Source organism: Dermacentor silvarum, chromosome 11 (genome assembly GCF_013339745.2).
Source record: "Dermacentor silvarum isolate Dsil-2018 chromosome 11, BIME_Dsil_1.4, whole genome shotgun sequence".
NCBI classification, from domain to species: Eukaryota; Metazoa; Arthropoda; class Arachnida; order Ixodida; family Ixodidae; genus Dermacentor; species Dermacentor silvarum.
Window position 1 is genome coordinate 47,263,530 of NC_051164.1, and position 20,372 is coordinate 47,283,901.

The following is a 20,372-nucleotide window of genomic DNA, read 5'->3' on the forward strand; positions in this document are numbered from 1 at the left end:
TTATTTGTAACAGTTCAGCAGCTTGCTGGAAGACTGTGAAGCCTGTCGCAATTAGCACCACCTTCTCAAAATACCCAAACTGCAAATATGAAACTGACTTAGCGGCTAGTAATAAAGGAAAGCATTAATAAGCAACATTGGTATTTTCTAAATGTCGCTTTATAAAACTTTTTTGGGGCCCCCAGAGCAGCGTATGTATGTTAGGGCGTATTATTATAAGTACACTAGCACCCGAACTCCGCTTATCACTAAGCGGAAAGCGGATAATCTGCTCGGGTCTATCCCGTGTAGAACAGAAAGAACCCCAAACTCATATATTGGCTGTAGGCCAGCTTAGTGGAATGGGTAATATGCAGGAAGCTCAGTGCGGCAATCTTCCTATACACATAGCACTTTACTGAGTTAAGTGTATTTTTGGCGTTATTATTGTGGTCAAACCCTGATATCAAATGACATGAATTCCTTAGGCCGGTATAGCTATCCGAATCTCACAAGCCCTTCGCATTCCCACGCGAGTGGATGAATATTTGGACCTACCGGACTTGAGAACACATCACATTTCTCCAAGTGTGGAAGTGACTGTGGGCGGTCGGGGTCATCGCGTTGTACGGCACACACGAGGCGTGTCATCGGACAAACTTGTCTCGGCAAAGGTCACTGCAAAGGTACAAGCGACCACGTTGCGGCAGCTCCTTAGGTCTAACCATATGAGATGATGATAGATGGACAGACAAGCCAGCTGTTCACGGGTGTCAGCGAAATTTCGCCACTGACCTTTTGCCACTTTCGCTATCAATTTGTTTGAATATAGGTTTTACGAGCTTCCGCACGGTTGGAACACACATCCCGCGTTGCCATGAATCTTTTATAATGTTCTTTTTGCCACATATTACTGCCAATAAGAGAGCCAAATTCACGTGCAGACAACTGAGTTATAGCGATGGTTTAGGGCACATGGTTCCACAGGTATAGGAGCACGCCCACTGTGACTGTTCGCCAATTGCAGGCAGAGAACAAAAAAAAAATCTCACATAATACTGTAGGTTTTACTTAACCTCAATATTTCTTTTAAAGTTTAAGTGAACCTGTAGAATGGTGCGGCTTTAATAAGACTCTGAAAGAGTACTATTTAGAACGCACTTACACGTAGAAATGGCTGAGAAGAAACTTCGCCTTGTGTAAGATTACATTATTCTTGGTTATCGCTCTGCAGCCTGGAACGGGAAGCACTGAACACTCATCGGTAAGTGCTCAAACATATCATTTTGCGTGCTCATGCGTAACCGCTGAAATCTAGCAGCAAATAGAAATACCTAATTACGCGTTTGAAACGCTTATGTGAGTAGCAGTAGGACTGAAGCCCTTTTCTGGGATCTCTGGCAAGATCACCTAAGACAACCCTATAAATTAAAATTTGTTTCACACTTCAGCTGTATAATTTGTTTCTCTTGGCATTTGCAGAATGTTTCAAGAAGTCTATGCTTTGCGACATTTGGAGTGATGAGCTTTTTCCACCTATGTGCATATTTCGACAGGTTATCGAGCAATAAATGCTGAAGTGGATATGCGGTTCGAGAGTGCCTTTCAGAAGGCATGCCAAATGCCAGTCCCATTACTAGTCTTGCGGAATACACCAACTCGCTCGAAAGATTTGAATCAATTTCACTTACGTTTTCTCTTATTAACAACATTAACTTTTAAATTATTTCTAGAAATATAGTTTCTGATAGTGTGTAGGTAAAAGGTAGTGGCTGAATTATGTTGGGTTGTTGTGAAACAAATCATTGAAGAAAATAACACCAGGAACCACAATCGACGTTACAAAGCCTATGCAGATGCCTTGTTGCCAATGAGCCGGTCAGAAAAAACAACAACATTGTTACATACAATTCAAAATTCATTACTGGCGGCGGTATGCGCGTTTTCTATATAATCTTTCACATTGTTAATAAATTTTTTTGTGGTTTAGGTAACCAGCAGTTCAAGACGCTGTTTTACAGTCAGGTTCCTTTTCGTGGCGATAGGCTTGGCCTAATCCAATTACAGCCACAAAATTTTCGCTAGTTAAGTATTTTCTGCTGCTTTCTGTTTCCTCTGCCACAGAAAACACACCACACGGAAAAGATTTAGATGAGGGAAACACCATTATTACAGAAAGCCCCCTATAGATACCACTACTTTAGGAATCCCTTGTTATACCAACTAGAGAAAACGCATCGAAGCCGACGCGAGGAACTGTACATTAGATAGCGTTTCTGAAACCTTTGGATGAATGTTCCACATATTTCAGGTAATCATAAGATGACCGACAAATTGTGCGTCATATGTTGTTCTTATTTAGTTGTTTTCTTTCACGTGTCAAGCGGTCTACCTGCTTCGCGACGTGAGAAAAAATAGTGATGGTTAAATAATGCATACTCACGTTAGCCCAGATCGAAAAAATGTTTTCTCATGCATATGACGCATATAAATATAATTTTATGTTTTCATGCAAATGGTTGTACGCGTTTCGACCAAAATGTTTCGTCGAGCTAAGTCATGACAAAGATGCAGGACCTAATATGCCTCGTTAAAAAATATTAGGAACCGTTTTCATAAGAGCTTCACATTAGGTAAATATTCTAATGTAAACAATGGTCCCATGTGTTTATATCATAATGCCACTTCCCCAGCATGATTAAGACGAACAACTGCTATTTTGTTGAATAACACTTTCAGCCTGAAACACCTGGAACCGCTACCTCAGAGCGTACAAGACCTGGCCCGGTAAGTCACACATAAATATGGACAAAGCTATATTCAGCATTTGGAATAAGTATGAATTGTCACGTCTCAGAAAAAATTAGCAATTACAAATTTTACAAGAGTAATCGGAATATTTTTTTTACATTAGGTAGATATTCTAAGGAGTAATATGCAAGCAAAATGTCTAAAAAACAATCTTATAGTGTGTAACTTGAACTGCTTGTGCTGCGGTGGCACAGGAAATGTTACATAATAAACTTCATGAATTTCGGGTCCTTTTGTTAATTTACCCTTTTAGCCTGTAACACCTGGAACAGCTACCTCAGAGCATACAAGACCTGGCCCGGTAAGTCATACAGAAATACGTATATTTTGAAAACGAATGATATGAGCTCTGCACAGCTCTAAATCAGTTGAATAGAAAACCGCTCACCTTGAAAGGTTTTCTATCTTGGGACCATGGCCTCGCATATCGCAGCTACAAAAGGCCAGAAAAGTGCTGCTGCGATTAAAAAAAAACAAGAAACTGCAGGATTGAGTGACTGTCTGTGATCCGGACTGAATCACTGACAGTGATACAGAGAAGAAAACTGTTACCACGATAACAATATCCACAGTGGACTTTCTCTTCTCCTAATATTTCCCTCCCCTTTTCCCATCCCCCAGTGTAGGGTAGCAAACCGGGTTCAGTCCTCGTTAACGTCCCTGCCTTTAATTTATAATTATCTCTCTCTCTCTCGACAAAATTATGTTCAGCATTTGAAGTAAGGATGAATTTTCACGTAGCACAAAATTTTATCAATTACAATTTTTACAAGAGTAATCGGAATATTTCGCTCTATGTCAGGTGCATACCCTAAGTAGTAATGTGCCAGTAAAATATCGGAAAGCAATCCAGTATGGCGGCACAGGAAAAAACACGCCTTAAATGAAGTCCGGTTGTTCTTATATATTTGCATGGCCATAACGTGTTTACGATGAATGCACAAAAAATTCACGCAGGAACTCCTATGGAGTTGCCTAAGTATGCATAATCATTGTGCCACTTGCTCATCTCCACGCAACCCGGTGTCGTGATGAAGCTTATCAAACTTCATTTGACATGTATAAACACTTATTGACCCTTATGGGTCGTTATGAACTTTATCGGACTGGATCCGTGCAGTCGTACGTTCGAAACGCACCACATCCAACGTTTTTTCTTTGGAATTTAATTTGTTTGATACATTATTTTCCTGATAGGAATTGGTCTTACGTGACGGACGTGTTTCCCGGTTGGTTTAGAAGTAGAAATGCTTACGCATTTAAAAGAGCGCTGAAGGGCCAATAGGAGGATGCTAGGACCTTTACACTAAATATGTTTGTTATTTCTGTTGCTTGTTCCGCTTATTTCTCGTTTAAATAAGTCCCACCTTTGGGCATGGCGCTTTGTCATCTTTATCAGCCATTCTATGCACCTTAAGATCCTATCGAATTGTCCTCCCTACGTTGCTGATCATGCTTAGTAGCCCTTTGAAGCAACGTAGGCTATCACGTTTTTTTAAAGCTAAGAGCTTAGACCACGTGCGCAATCATTAGCACTGATATGTTCAGTATAGCATTCGGATGCTAGCACCTACTCAGAAAGATATTGGCTGTGCTACAAGAAACCTATAAAATATAATATGTATTGGTACTACTGAGATTAAATGGGAGTGGTCCTTTTGGTAGTTTGGTCATTTCAAACTTCTTTAATATTGATCACGTGAAAATTGTTTTGTTATTTTTAAACATGCCGGTGAAGAAGTTAGATATTATCAGGGTTAAAAACGCTGTATTTGTGTGAAGATGTCTATCACCGAGATACTAAATAAAATATAAAGTAAATGTTGAGTGCATTTTTGCATTTTACAGCTATGCTCCCCGTATAAATATCTATGTCAATTCCATGTGCTCGGATTGCATGAAACATTATTTCAAGGAATCTAACAATTTCTTTTGGTAGTCCGGACCAACGAGCAGCGAGGGTTGAAGTATTAGCATGCTAACTTTTTGACTAATTACCCCTCAGCTTAACTGGGTGCCGATTTGGATGAGTCGGCGTAATAAAAAGTATCCATACAGTGTCGGACACGAAAAGCAGGAACACGTATGTCAGTTCTTATTGTGATCGATGCGCTCTTCGATGTAGCGTGAAAGAACGCGTTACTATTACGAAAATGATTACCTTAATTAATACCTAAATACTACATAAACAGTATTTGTGAGCTCCACAACTACTTACCTTGGTGACGTTAACACAGATACTGTTCCCTATCTAGAATAAGAGCAGGGAAAATGCAATTGAGTAAGTTAAGGGGAGTGAAGTTGAGATGTGAAAAATTCGGTTGAGTGCTTGTTGGTACAGCTAGAAGACGAGGGGAAGGGGCTTTGCAGGAATTCCTCTCTTTTCCTCGTTGGGGGTGGAAAAGAGTACGCATGTTAACGCTGCCAGGAAAAGCTCTCGGTGCCATAACAACAACAGGAGGTGAATTGAACCCTTGGCTCTAGCCTGAGATATCTCTCATTGGACCAGTGTTTTAATTTTGTCTTAATCTTAGCGTGAATGTCTGTGTTCGTATTATTCTAGTAATTCATATAGAATCACGGAATGTAGTGGTTATTAGAGTGGTTACGTAAATCTACGCCTGCTAATCGTTCTCGTTCCTTCTCGCTAGACTAGAGATGGTGATGATGATGAAAACTTTTATTGACAGGAAAACAGATGATGCTGATTCGAACGCGAACGCTCGATACAGAATTATTTTGCAGAAGATTTCGGAAGCAGAATTTCAGTTTCAACACCAAACTGACTTTATAGCTGACCAGTGTTGACTTGAAAGGACGACTGACCATAAAATCGCAAAAAAAACAGCTGTTTCTAATGAAAGGCGTAGCACAAGTTCCCCTGTACACGAGGCAGCGCTGTCACCCCTGAACACTTCTGACAGAATATATACACCCTTTTGGAGATGCGTTAAACATTATAGTGATCACAACTTCACTTGTCGGTTCATGCACTCGTGGAATCTTGGCATAAATATGCAAGCAGCTATTGCGTAAGTGTTTGCAAGGTGCAACGACAATCCCGAATGTCAGACAAAAATGTCTCCTTTTTTTCATCCTTGTAGTTACGTTCCTTGCGTCGGAGTTAAGTAGCGAATTATAGAAACATTACACCCGAGAAGTTTCTTTATTGTTTCTTGAATAGCCTGAAACAGAAACCCCAGGAGCATCGACACCCGTAACGGTAAGTCTTAACGAAAATTAAAATTTCTACTTGATTATGCGCACGCTTTGTAGCAAATGTATGCCTTGAGCACTCAGGTTTTTATTTGCGTTATATTCGGTGTTATATTTATACATAAGATTTTTTGGAACAGCTCATTAGCTTGCAGGAAGACTGCGAAATCTGTCGCAATTAGCAGCGTGCAGCTTCTCAAAATACCGAGACTGCAAATATGAAATTGACTTAGCCAATAGTAATACAGTAAAGGTTCATTAAACAAAATTTTCATTTTCTAAATGTCTCTTTATTCAACGTTTTTGGGGGTCCCCGAGAGAAGCGTAAATAGATTTTGTATTATTAGAAGTGCACTAGCACCGAACTCCGCTTATCACTAAGCGGAAAGCGGATAATCTGCTCGGGTCTTTCCCGTGTAGAACAGAAAGAACCCCAAACTCATTATTGGACTGTAGGCCAGCTTGGTGGAATGGGCAATATGAAGGGAGCTCAGTGCGGCAAGCTTCCTACACATAGTACTGTACTGAGTTAAGTGTATGTTTGGCGTTATTATTGTGGGTAAATCCTGATCTCAAACGACATAACTCCTTACGTCGGTATATTTCTCAGAATGTCACACGTCCATTGAATTCCAACGCGAGTGGATGAATATTTGGAGTTACCGGGCTTCAGAACACACAGCATTTTTGCAAGTGTGGAAGTGATTGTAGCCGGTCAGGGTCATCGCGTTGTACGACACAAACGATCCGTGTCATCGGACAAACACTTCTCGGCAAAGGTCACTGCAAAGGTCAAGCAACCACGTTGCGGCATCTTCTTAGGTCTAACCATATGAGATGTTAATAGGTGGACAGACAAGCCAGCTGTTCACGGGTGCCAGCGAAATTTCGCCATTGACCTTTTGCCACTTTCGCATGCCAATTTCGCATGCCAACATACTGTTCGGCCACAAAAAAGAAACTCTTTTTACAGCGAGATTTCAAAAGTAAGAGAAAATATTGCCGTATACACTACCCGTCACCACAATATTTGGTACATACCTACTCCTCAAAACAACTATGCGAAACAATCAATCGCTTTTACTCTTCCAGCTCTGCTCAATAATTTTGCCAACAAATCTGTATATGTGTCACAGTTGTCAAAAAAATAAACAAGGCGAAATCAGTTTCTGCGAACTATGCTGTATTTATTTATCTATTTTCTTGTATATGCTGATTAATCTGAAGCTTGCCTTTGTCTTTTGCAAAATGCTTATGTTATCTTGTGCAATCATTGTCTGTACATATGAGTAAAAGCAGTAATTTGTATGAAAATTGTTTAATAACTGCTGCTGCTGCTGCTGCTGCTGTGTAAAGGGGCAGCCACCTCGTCAAGCTACTAATTTCAGTAGCTTTTTGTGGCTACTCCTTCGTTGTGTATCTGTTCAAGGAGAATAAATTTCAATTCAATTTAATTCAATTTGTTTCAAGTTTGGTTTTACGAGCTTCCGCACGGTTGGAGCACACATCTCGCGTTACCATTACTCATTTATAATGTTCCTCTTGCCACATATTACTGCCTATAAGAAAGCCAATTTCACGCGCAGACAACTTTGTTATAACGAGGGTTTAGGGCACATGGTGCCCCAGGCATAGGAGCACGCCCACTTTGTCTGTTCGTCAAATGCAGGCAGAGAACAAAGAAAACTCACATAACTGTCTACGTTTTACTTAACCTCGATATTTCATTTAAGGTTTAAATCAAACATTGTGCCGAAAATATTACCCAAGTGAACCTGTCAGATGGTGCGGCTCTAATAACACCCTGAAAGTCTACTGTTTAGAAAGCACTTTTAGATAAAAATGCCTGTGAAGAAACTTCGCCTTGGGCAAAATTGCATTATGCTTGGTTATCACTGTGCAGCCTGGAACGGGAAGCACTGAACACTCTAAGGTGAGTGCTCTAATACATCATTTTGCGCTCTCATGCGTAACCGCAAGAAATCTATCAGTAAATAGGAATATTTAATAATACCGCGTTTCAAAAGCTTATTTGAGTAGCACTAGGACTGAAGCTCTTTTCTGAGACCTCTGGCCAGATAACGTGAGACAATCTTATAAATCGCAATTCGTTTCACAATTCAGCTCTATAATTTATTTCTCTTGGCGTTTGCAGAATGTTTCAAGAAGTCTAAGCTTAGCGACATTTCGAGTGATGATGCTTTACCACCTATGTGCATATTTTGACAGGTTATCGAGCAATAAATGCTAAAGTGGATTTGCTGTTCGAGAGTACATATTGAGAAGCCATGCCAAATGCCAGTCCCATTACTAGTCTTGCGGACTACACCAACTTGCTCGAAAGATTTGAATCAATTTTACTTACGTTTTTCTTACTAACAACATTAACTTTCAAATTATTTCTAGAAATATAGTTTTTATCGTGTATTGTAAAAGCTAGTGCGTTAATTGTGCTGGGTTGTTGTTTAAAAAATTATTGAAGAAAATAAAGTCGTAAAGAACAATTGGGCTTTTTCAATTTTATGCAGATATCTAGTTGTCAATGAGCCGGTCACAAAAAAATTGCTTACATGCAACTAAAATTCATCTCTGGCTGCGGTATGCACGTCTTTCATATTATCTTTGATATTGTTTTGCAAGTTTGTTTTGTGATTTAGGTAACCGGCAGTTCCAGACGCAATTTTGCAGTCATGTTCGTTTTCGTGACAATAGGCTTTGCCTAGCCCAAGTCGATTGCATCTGATCTGGAGCCAGCTCTGCGAGTTCAATTATAGGCACAAAATATTTGGATAGTTATATATTTTCTGCTGCTTTCTGTTTCCTCTGCCGCTGAAACATGCCACACGAAAAAGATTTAGACGATTGAAACACGATTATCAGAAAAAGCCACCTATAGATACCACTACTTCAGGAATCCCTTGTTATACCAACTAGAGAAAACACGTCGAAGAGGACACGTCGAAGTGTACATACAGTACTGTATTCTGAAGTCACTGAATGAATGCTCCACATATTTAAGCTAATCTTAGATGACGGACTCCACTGTGAGTCATATCTTATTATTTATTTATTTTCTTGCCCGTGGTTAGCAGTCTACCTGCTTCGCGAAGTGAGAAAAAATAGTAATCGTTAAGTAACGCAGGCTCACGTTAGCCCATATCGAAAAACATTTTTTCTTATGCACAGGAATCAAATAATTATAAGTTTATGTAGTTCATGCAAATGAATGTATACGTTTCGACCAAAATGTTTCGTCGAGCTGAGTCACGAGAAAGATGCAGTACCTAATATGACTCGATAAAAAACATTAGGAAATGTTTTCATAACGCTTTCACATTAGGTAAGTATTCTAATGTAAAAAGGCCTATGTCTTTATATCATAATGCCACTTCCCCAGAATGAATAAGATGAACAATTGCTATTTTGTTAATTAACCCTTTTAGCCTGAAACACCCGGAACAGCTACCTCAGAGCGTACAAGACCTGGTCCGGTAAGTCATACATAAATATGGACGAAACTATATTCAGCATTTGGAACAAATATGAATTGTCACGTCCCAAAAATTTAGCAATTCAATAGTTTACAAGAGTAAATCGGAATATTTTTCATTACATTAGGTAGATACTCTAAGTAGTAATATGCAAGTAAAATATCTAAAAAAAACAATCTTAGAGTGGGTAAACTTGAACTGCTTGTGCTCGGTGGCACAGGAAATGTTACATTATAAACTTCATGAATTTAGGGTCGCTTTGTTAATTTACCATTTTAGCCTGTAACACCTGGAACAGCTACCTCCGAGCATACAAGACCTGGCCCGGTAAGTCATACATAAATACGTATATTTTGAAAACGAATGAAATGAGCTTTGCACAGCTCTAAATCAGTTGGATAGAAAACCGTTCATTTTGAACGGTTTTCTGTCTTGGGACCATGGGCTCGCATATAGCAGCTACAAAAGGCCAGAAAAGCACTGCTGCGATTTTTAAAACCTACAGGATTGAGTGAATGTCTGTGATCCGGACTGAGTCACTGTCAATGATACAGAGCACAAAACTGTTAACACGCCAACGATAACCACAGCGGACTTTCTCTTCTCCTAATCTTTCCCTCCCTTGTCCCTTCCCCCAGTGTAGGGTAGCAAACCGGGTTCAGTCCTCGTTAACCTCCCTGCCTTTCATTTATCATTTTCTATCTCTGTCTCAACAAAATTATGTTCAGCATTTGAAATAAGCAAGAATTGTGACGTCCCACTAACTTTTAGCAATTACAAATTTTACAAGAGTAACCCCAATATTTTGCTTTAAATCAGGTAGATACCCTAAGTAACATTTCTTTTAGCGTTTAAATCAAACATTGCGCCGGAAACGTTACTCAACTGAACCTGTGGAATGGTGCGGCTCTAATAACACTCTAAAAGTGTACTATTTAGAAAGCACCTATACGTAGAAATGCCTGAGAAGAAACTTCGCCTTGGACAAAATTACATTATGCTTGGTTATCACTCTGCAGCCTGGAACGGGAAGCACTGAACTCTCATCGGTGAGTGCTCAAACATATCATTTTGCGCGCTCATGCGTAACAGCTGAAATCTAGCAGCAAATAGAAGTATTTAATAATTCAGCGTTTCAAAACCATATGTGAGTAGCACTAGGACTGAAGCCCTTTTCTGAGATCTCTGGAAAGATCCCCTAAGACAACCTTATAAATTGCAATTTCTTTCACAATTCAGCTCTATAATTTGTATCTCTTGGCGTTTGCAAAATGTTTCGAGAAGTCTATGCTTTGCGACATTTCGAGTTATTAGCTTCTTCCAATTAAGTGCATATTTTGACAGGTTATCGAACAATAAGGGCTGACGTGGATTTGGTGCTCGAGGGTGCCTTTGAAAAGCAATGCCAAACGCCAGTCCCATTACTAGTCCTGCGGACTACACCAACTCATGCGAAAGATGGCGCACGAGTTTAACTTTAACAAGATTAACTTTTACATTATTTCTAGAAATATAGTTTTTGATAGTGTGTAGGTAAAAGGTAGTAGCTGAATTGTGTTGGGTTGTTGTGAAACAAATCACTGAAGAAAATAAAACCAGGAACCACAATCGACGTTTGAAAGCCTATGCAGATGCCTTGTTGCCAATGAGCCGGTCAGAAAAAAAAACTGTTACATACGATTCAAAATTCATTACTGGTGGCGGTATGCGCGCTTTATATAAAATGTTTCACGTTGTTAAGCAAGTTTTTTTGTGGTTTAGGCAACCGGCTGTTAAACACGCTGTTTTGCAGTCAGGTTCATTTTCGTGGCGATAGGCTTTGCCTAGCCCAAGTCGACTGCATGTGATCAGGAACCAGCTCTGCGAATCCAATTACAGCCACGAAATTTTTGGCTAATTATCTATTTTCTGATGCTTTCTGTTTCATCTGCCGCCGAAACACGAAACATACGAAAAATATTTAGATGAGGGAAACACCATTATCACAGAAAGCCCCCTATAGATACCACTACTTTAGGAATCCCTTGTTATACCAGCTGGAGAAAACACATCGAAGCCGATGCGAGGAACTGTACATTAGATAGCGCACTCTGAAACCCTTGGACGAACGCTCCACATATTTAAGCTAATCATAAGATGACCGACTCATTGTGCGTCATATATCTTGTTCTTATTTAGTTATTTTCTTGCACGTGGTAAGCGGTCTACCTGCTTCGCGAAGTGACAAATAGTAATCGTTAAATAATGCATTTTCACGTTAGCCCAGATCGAAAAAAAATGTTTTCTCATGCACATGACTCAAATAAATACAATTTTATGTAATTCGTGCAAATCGTTGTACATGTTTCGACTAAAATGTTTCGTCGAGCTAGGTCATGAGAAAGATGCAGGACCTAGTTAGACTCGGTATAAAAAAACATTAGGAAACTTTTTCATAATGGTTTCACATTAGGTAATTATTCTAATGTAAAAAATGCTCCCATGTGTTTATATCATAATGCAACTTCCCTAGCATGAATAAGACGAACAACTGCTATTTTGTTGAATAACCCTTTCAGTCTGAAGCACCTGGAACAGCTACCTCAGAGCGTACAAGACCTGGCCCAGTAAGTCATACATAAATATGGACAAAACTATATTCAGCATTTTGAATAAATATGAATTGTCACGTCTCAGAAAAATTCAGCAATTAGAAATTTTACAAGAGTAATCGGAATAATTTTCTTTACGTTAGGTATATATTCTAACGAGTAATATGCACGTAAAATGTCTAAAAAACTATCTTAAGAGTGGGTAACTTGAACTGCTTGTGCTGCGGTGGCACAGGAAATATTACATTATAAACTTCATGAATTTAGGGTCATTTTGTTAATTTACCCTTTTAGCCTGTAACACCTGGAACAGCTACCTCAGAGCATACAAGACCTGGCCCGGTAAGTCATACAAAAATATATTGTGAAAACGAAAGAGATGACCTCTGCACAGCTCTAAATCAGTTGGATAGGAAACAGTTAACCTTGAACAAGACCTTGGGACCATGGCCTCGCGTATCGCATCTTCAAAAGGCCACAAAGGCGCTCGTGCGATTTTTAAAAACTACAGGATTGAGTGACAGTCTGTGATCTGGACTGAATCACTGATAGTGATACAACGAAAACTGTTACCACGCCAACGATATCCACATTGGACTTTCTCTTCTTCTCCTAATCTTTCCCTCCCCTTTTCCCCCTCCCCCAGTGTACGGTAGCAAACAGGGCTCAGTCCTGGTTAACCTCCCTGCCTTTAATTTATCAGTTTCTCTCTTTCCACAAAATTATGTCCAGCATTTGAAATAAACATGAATTGTCACGCCCCAAAAGATTTTAGCAATTACAAATGTTACAAGAGTCCCCCGAATATGTTACTGTGGCGGCACAGGGAATGTTACCTTATAAACACGCTATACATGAATTTAGGATTCTCTGATATATTTGCATGGGCATAACATGTCTACAATGAATGTAAAAGCAATTCATGCAGGAACCCTACTGGAGCTGTCTATGTATGCATAAGCATTCACCATTTGTTCATCTACTTGCCGCCTGGTGCCATCATCAATCTTATCGAACTTGATCTGAACAGTAGACACACGTATCAACCCTTATCGGTCGTTATCAACCATATCGTACTAGACCCCTGGTGTCGCATGTTCGAAACAAACTACCGCCAACGTTTTCACTTTCGAATTTATTCTGTTTGATACATTACGTTTCTTATAGCGACTCGTCATACCGGTTAGGCATAGAGTTATTTAAGCATTTAAAAGAGCGCTGAAGGGCCAACAGGAGTATTCTAGAACCTTGACAATGAATGTGTTTGTTATTTCTGTTGCTTGTTTAGTTCCACGCGTTTCTCGTTTAGATAAGTTTCCCATTTGGACATGGCGCTTTGTCGTCTTTATCCTCCCTACACTGCTGACCATGCTTAGTAGCTCTTTGAAGCAACGTAGGCTTTCACGGTTTTCTAAAACTCTCCAAGAGGAAAACTACTTAGACCACATACACAATTATTAGCACTGCTATGTTCAGTATAGTATTGAGATGCTATCCCCAACTTAGAAAGATATTGTCAGCGCTGCATGTACCCTCGAAAATATACCCCTCGTAATACTGAAATTAAATGGAAGTGATCCTTTCGCAATTTGGTCGTTTGAAAGTTCTCGAATATTGGTCATGTGAAAATTGTTCTTTTTTTAACGTAACACATTCCGGTAAAGAAGTTTCATATTATGAGGGTTCACAACGTTCCATTTGTGTGAAGCCCTCTACCACGGAGATGCCAATTAAAATATAAAAAAAATGTTTGTTGAGCGCATTTCTACGTTTTATAACCATGCTGCACGTGTAAATATCTCATGCCAATTCAATGTGCTCGGAATGTATAAAATTTTATTTCAAATAATCTAATAAATTTGTTTTTATAGTCTGGACCAACGACCAGCGAGGGTTCAAGCATTAGTCTGGTAAGTTTTTTACTGATTACTCCCCAGCGTAATTGGACGCGGATTTGAATGAGTTGGCACAACAAAACTTATCCATACCGTTTCAGACAAGAAAAGCAGAAACACGTATATATCAGTTATCATTGTGGTCGACGCGCTCTTCAATGTAAGGTGAATGAACGCGTTATTAGTACCAAATTAGCAGCTTAAGTATTACGTAAATACTACATAAACTGCATCGGTGTGGGCCACAATTATACTCACGTTGGTTGTGTAAATACAGTTACTGTTCTCTATGTAGAGTGATAGCAGGGAAAACGCAGTTGAGTAAGTTAGGGTGAGTGAAGTTGAAATGTGAAAAATTCGGTTGGATGCTTGTTGCTACAGCGATAAGATGAAGGGTAGCGCTATTGCTGGAGGTCCTCTGTTTTCCCTGTTGGGGGTGGGAAAGAGTATGCATGTTAATCCTGCCAAGAAAAGCACTCATTGCCTTATCAAAAACACAATGTTAATTCAGCGCTTGGCTCTAGCCTGAGGTTTCTCTCATTGGACCACTGTTTTAACTTTGTCTCAATCTTCTCGTGAATATCTTTGTTAAGCATTGTAGCAAGTAATATAGACTCATGGAATATATTGGTTATCAGAGTGGCTGCGTAAATCTACGCCTGGTAATCTTTCTCGTTTCTTCTCGCTACAATGGATATCGTGACGGTGAAAACGTTTTATTGACAGGAAAAGCAGATGATGCTAATTCGCGCGCTAACGTACGCTGGATACAGAGTTACCTTGAAGAAATCTTCGGATGCAGAATTTCAGTTTCAACACCCAACTGACTTTATAGCTGACGAGTGTTGACTTCAAAGGACGGCTGACCATAAAATCGCAAAATGAACATAGCGTTTCTAATGAAAGGCGTAACACAAGTTCCGCTGTACACAAGGCCGCGCTGTCACCCCCCGATCACTTCTGCCAGAATATGCCAGAATATGCCAGAACCGTTTAGGAGACCCGTCAAGAATTTTAGAAATGACAACTTCACTTGTCTGTTTATGCTAGAGCACTGCATGGGCCGATTTTTTCAGCCCGGGCCCAGCCCGGGCCCGTTTTCACGTTGGGTGGCCCGCCCGAGCCCGACCAAAAGTTTTATGGCAAGACCCGGGCCCGGCCCTGGCCCGGGCCTACATACCTTAGGCCCGAGCCCGGCTCCAAACTGGGCCCGAAACCAAAAATGCATGCTTTTCAGAGTCGAGACACGCAAGGATAACTCGCTACACGTTACATGCACACCACCAGAAAGTCCGAGCCCGGCCCTAGCCCGCGTCAAAAAACCTGGGCCCGGCCTGGGCTAGGATCAAAAAGGACATGCCGTGCCCGAGCCCGGCCCGAGCCCGTGAAAGAACTGCCCTACCCGGCCCGGCCCGGCCCGGCTCATGGGCCGGGCCGGGCCCGGGCTTTCGGGTAAGCCCGAGCTCGTGCAGTGCTCTAGTTTATGCACTAGTGGAAATCTTGGCATAAATATGCAAGCAGCTACTGGGAAAGTGTTTGCAAGGTGCAAAACGACAATCCCGAATGTCAGACAAAAATGATTGCTTTTTTTCACCCTTGTAGTTATCTTCCTTGCGTCTGAATCAAGAAACGAATTTTAGAAACATTACACCCCAGCAGTTTTTTTAATGTTTCTTCAATAGCCTGAAACAGAAACCCCAGGACCATCGACACCCGTAACGGTACGTCTTACACCAAAGTAATTTTCTTCTTGATTATGCTCACGATTTGTAGCAAATGTATGTCTTGAGCACTCAGGTTTTTATTTGCGTTACATTCGGTGTTATTATTATACATAACATTTTTTGAAACAGTTCATCAGCTTTCTCAAGACTGCGAACCCCGTCGCAAGTAGCACCAGCGCCACTCAATATAACCAAACTGCATATATGAAACTGACTTAGTTGCTAGTAACATAGGAGTAATTGGAGATCGCAGGGAGAGCTCTGCGTCCTGCAGTGGACATAAACATAGGCTGATGATGATGATGAATACAGTAAAGGTTCAATAAAAGAAATCTTTATTTTCTAGATCTCGCTTTATTTACATTTTCTTTTTTTTTGGGGGGGGGGGGGCGAGAGCAGCGTATATATTTTAGGCTGTATTATTAGAAGTGCACTAGCACCGAACTCTGTTAAGCACTAAGTGTAAAGTGGAAAATCTGCACGGGTCTTTTCAGTGTAGAAGACAAAGAACCCCAATGTTATATAATGGCTGTAGACCGGCTTGGTGACATGGATAATATGAAGGGAGATCAGCGCGGCAAGGTTCTTACACGTAGCACCCCACTTAGTTAAGTGTATATTTGGCATTATTATTGTGGTCAAACCCTGATCTCAAACGACATCGACCCCTTACGCCGGTATATTTCTCCGAATGTCCCAAGTCCTATGCATTCGCACGCGAGTGGATGAATATGTGGAGTTATCGGACTTCAGAACACACAGCATTTTCCCTTATGGAAGTCACTGTGGGAGGTCAGGGTCATCGCGTTATGTGGCATACGCGACGCGTCTCATCGGACTAACCTGCCTAGGAAAAGGTCCCTGCGAAGGTCACGCGACCACGTTACGGCGGCTCCTCAGGTCAAATCCATATCAGATGATGATAGGTGGACGGACAAGCCAGCTGTTGGCGGGTGCCAGCGAAATTTTAACGCGATAGCGTTAAGGGCCCCGTGTCGCAGAAAATCTGGCGTCGGCGTCAGCGTGGATGTCGGCGTGCGTGTCGGAAAAAAATCATCCCCAACCGCCACGACCGCGCAGGCCCGCCGCGTGGCGCAAGGTGTTAGCGAAGGAGAAAATCATACCGAACCACCCTGACCGCGCATCCCTCCACGTTGTGCAGGATTCTGGTGAACAAAAAATTGAATTTCTCACTGTGAAATCCGTCAGAAAAATGGTAAAGTGCAACTTAACCATAGCCTACAGGCATGATAGCGTCGGATTGAAATTTGAACGTAAGAGAAAACATAAGTTTGTTACGAGGAAACTCAAGCACAAACCCCTTTTCCAACATTTCTACCATACCAACACGACGCGCTCGGGTTATTTACTTGCGAAAATGCTATCAAGATGGCGCTCGCATGCTCGGCAGGTCAAATTGGGACTTCGCCTGCCTAAAGCGTTTGGGACACGCGCGCGCGTATCGGGGCAGTAGCAAACATTAGAATAATAAAAAAAGTTGTTAGGGCCTTCACATTTTAATATAAGACGACTTATATTGCCTCTGGAAAAACGTTTTCCCAGCAAGGTACTTCCCAGCAAGGAACTTCTTTTTAAAGTGAAGCCGACTTTAAGGAGATCGGTGTAAGCTTGGTCTTTGTAAGCTGGCTTTCCCACATTCGGTGCTGCGGTGAAGCTCACTGAAACAAAAATGCGATGCGAACGGGGCCCGATAACGCTATCGCGTTCCAATCTTAAAGGCGAAGCTTAAGCGCCCTCCAATTTTTGCCACTGACCTTTTGCCACTAATGCATGCCAATTTGTGTCAATATAGTTTTACGAGCTTCCGTGAGGTTGGAGCATACATCCCATGTTACTATGACTGTTTTGTAATGTTCCTCTTGACAGATATTACCGCCTACAAAAAAGCGAAATTCCCGTGCAGACAACTTTGTTATGACGAGTGTTTAGGGCACATGGTGCCCCAGGTATAGAAGCAGGCCCACTGTGCCTGTTCGCCAAATGCAGGCAGAGAACAGAAACAAAAATCATACATAATAGTCTAGGTTTTACTTAACCTCAACATTTCTTGTAAGGTTTAAATCAAACGTTGTGCCAAAAATGTTACTCAACTGAACCTGTAAAATGGTGCGGCTCTAATAACACTCTGAAAGTACTATTTAGAAAGCACTTATACGTAGAAATGCCTGAGAAGAAACTTCGCCTTGGACAAAATTACATTATTCTTGGTTATCACTCTGCAGCCTGGAACGGGAAGCACTGAACACTCATCGGTGAGTCCTCGTGCATATTTTGAGTGCTCATGCGTAACCGCTGAAATCTAGCAGCAAATAGAAACACCTAATTATGCGTTTCAAATGCGTATAGAAATAGCACTAGGACTGAAGCCCTTTTCTGAGATCTCTGCCAAGATCACGTAAAACTACCTTATGAATTGAAATTTGCTTTCACAATTCAGCTCTATAATTTGTTTCTCTTTGCGTTTGAAAATGGCGCAAGAAATCCATGCTTTGTGACATTTCGAGTTATTAGCCTTTTCCGCCTAAGAGCACATTTTGGCAGGTTATCGCACAATCAGTGCTGAAGTGAATTTGCTGTTAGAGAGTGCCTTTGAGAAGAAATACCAAATGCCAGTTCCTTTACTAGTCTTGGCGGACTACACCAACTCGCGTGAAAGATAGGAATCAATTTTACTTACGTTTTGTCTTACTAACAACAATAACTTTCAAATTATTTCTAGAAATATAGTTTTTCATGGCCTATAGGTAAAAGCTAAAGCGTGAGTTGTGTTTGGTTGATGAGCAACAAATTATTGAAGAAAATAAAACCAAAAACACCAATTGACGCTCAAAAGTCTATGCAGATCCCTTTTTGGCAATGAGCCGGTCACAAATAAAATTGCTTACGCGCGATTAAAAATTTGTCTCTGGCGGCGGTATGCGCGTTTTCGATATTATATTTCATATTGTACAGCTAGTTTTTTTGTGGTTTAGGTAACCGGCAGTCCCAGACGCAGTTTTGCTGGCATGCACCTTTCGCGACAATAGGCTTTGCCGAGCCAAAGTCGATTGCATGTGATCAGGAACCAGCTCTGCGAATACAATTAAAGACACGAAATTTTTGGCTAGGTTTGTATCTTCTGCTTCTTTCTGTCTCCTCAGCCGTTGAACCGCGCCACACGGTAAAGAATTAGACGAGGAAAAGACCATTATTCGAGAAAGCCATCTATAGATACCACTGCTTCAGGAATCCCTTGTTATACCAACTAGAGAAAACAAGTCGAAGCGAACGCGAGGAAGTGTACATAAAGTAGGGTATTCTGACGGATGAATGTTCCACATCTTTAAGCTAATCTTAAGATGACCGACTCATTGTGAGTCATATCTTGTTCTTATTTAGTTCTTTTCTTGCACGTGGTAAGCGGTCTACCTGCTTCGCGAAGTGGCAAAAATAGTAATCGTTAAGCAATGCATGCTCACGTTAGCCCAGATCGAAAAAAGTGCTTTCTTATACACAGGACCCGAATGAATATAATTTTATGCAATTCATGCAAATGGTTTCATAGGTTTCGAACAAAATGTTTCACCGAGCTAGGTCAAGATAAAAGATGCCGGACCTAATATGACCCGGTGAAAAAAACATTAAGAAATGTTTTTATAACGGTTTCATATTAGGTAATTATTCCAATGCAAAAATAGACGCATGTCTTCATGTCATAATGTCACTTCACTTCCCCAGCATCAATTAAATAAACACTGCTATTTTGTTAATTTATCCTTTCAGCCTGAATCACCTGGAACAGCTACCTCAGAGCGTACAAGACCTGGCCCGGTAAGTCATGCGTAAATATAGACAAAATTATATTCAGCTTTTGCAATAAATATGAATTGTCACATCCCAGAAAAATTTAGGAATTACAAATTTTACAAGTGCAATCGTAATATTTTCCTTTACAGTTAGGTAGATATTCTAAGTAGTAATATGGAATAAAATATCCTCAAAACAATCTTACAGTGGGTAACTTAAACTGCGTGTGCTGCGGTGGCACAGGAAATATAACATTATAAACACGCCGTAAATGAATTCAGGTTAATTTTGCTAATTTACTCTTTTAGCCTGTAACACCTGGAACAGCTACCTCAGAGCATACAAGACCTGGCCCGGTAAGTCATACAAAAATATATTTTGAAAACGAAAGGACATGACCTCTGTACAGCTACAAATCTGTTGGATAGAAAACGGTTCACCTTGGACAAGATCTTGGGACCATGACCTCGCATATAGCAGCTACCAAAGGCCACAAAGGCGCTGCTGCGATTTTTAAAAGCTACAAGATTGAGTAACCGTCTGTGATCCGGACTGAGTCACTGTCACTTATGCAGAGCAGAAAACTGTTACCACGCCAACGATAACCACAGCGGACTTTCTCTTCTTCTAATCTTTCCATCCCCTTTCTCTTCAGCCAGTGTAGGGTAGCAAACCAGGCTCAGTCCTGGTTAACCTCCCTGCCTTTAATTTATCATTTTCTCTCTTTCGACAAAATTATGTCCAGCATTTGAAATAAGCATGAATTGTCACGTCCCAAAAGATTTTAGCAATTACAAATTTTACAAGAGTAACCCGAATATTTTGCTTTATATCAGGTAGATACCCTATGTTGTAATA

At 40.7% G+C, this 20,372-nt stretch overlaps 1 protein-coding gene across 1 annotated transcript in view; it reads left to right on the top strand.

Annotated features, from left to right (window-relative positions):
* Nucleotides 1-20,372, top strand: part of LOC119432395 (uncharacterized) — a 215,156-nt gene that overhangs the window by 170,641 nt on the left and 24,143 nt on the right. Inside the window, exons 11-22 of the mRNA XM_049658295.1 lie at nt 5,975-6,013; nt 7,910-7,939; nt 9,450-9,497; nt 9,777-9,824; nt 10,517-10,546; nt 12,056-12,103; nt 12,383-12,430; nt 13,960-13,998; nt 15,666-15,704; nt 17,951-17,980; nt 19,491-19,538; nt 19,823-19,870. Of these exons, the coding sequence (XP_049514252.1) occupies nt 5,975-6,013; nt 7,910-7,939; nt 9,450-9,497; nt 9,777-9,824; nt 10,517-10,546; nt 12,056-12,103; nt 12,383-12,430; nt 13,960-13,998; nt 15,666-15,704; nt 17,951-17,980; nt 19,491-19,538; nt 19,823-19,870 (495 nt within the window). The remainder of the gene's footprint in view (nt 1-5,974; nt 6,014-7,909; nt 7,940-9,449; nt 9,498-9,776; nt 9,825-10,516; nt 10,547-12,055; nt 12,104-12,382; nt 12,431-13,959; nt 13,999-15,665; nt 15,705-17,950; nt 17,981-19,490; nt 19,539-19,822; nt 19,871-20,372) is intronic.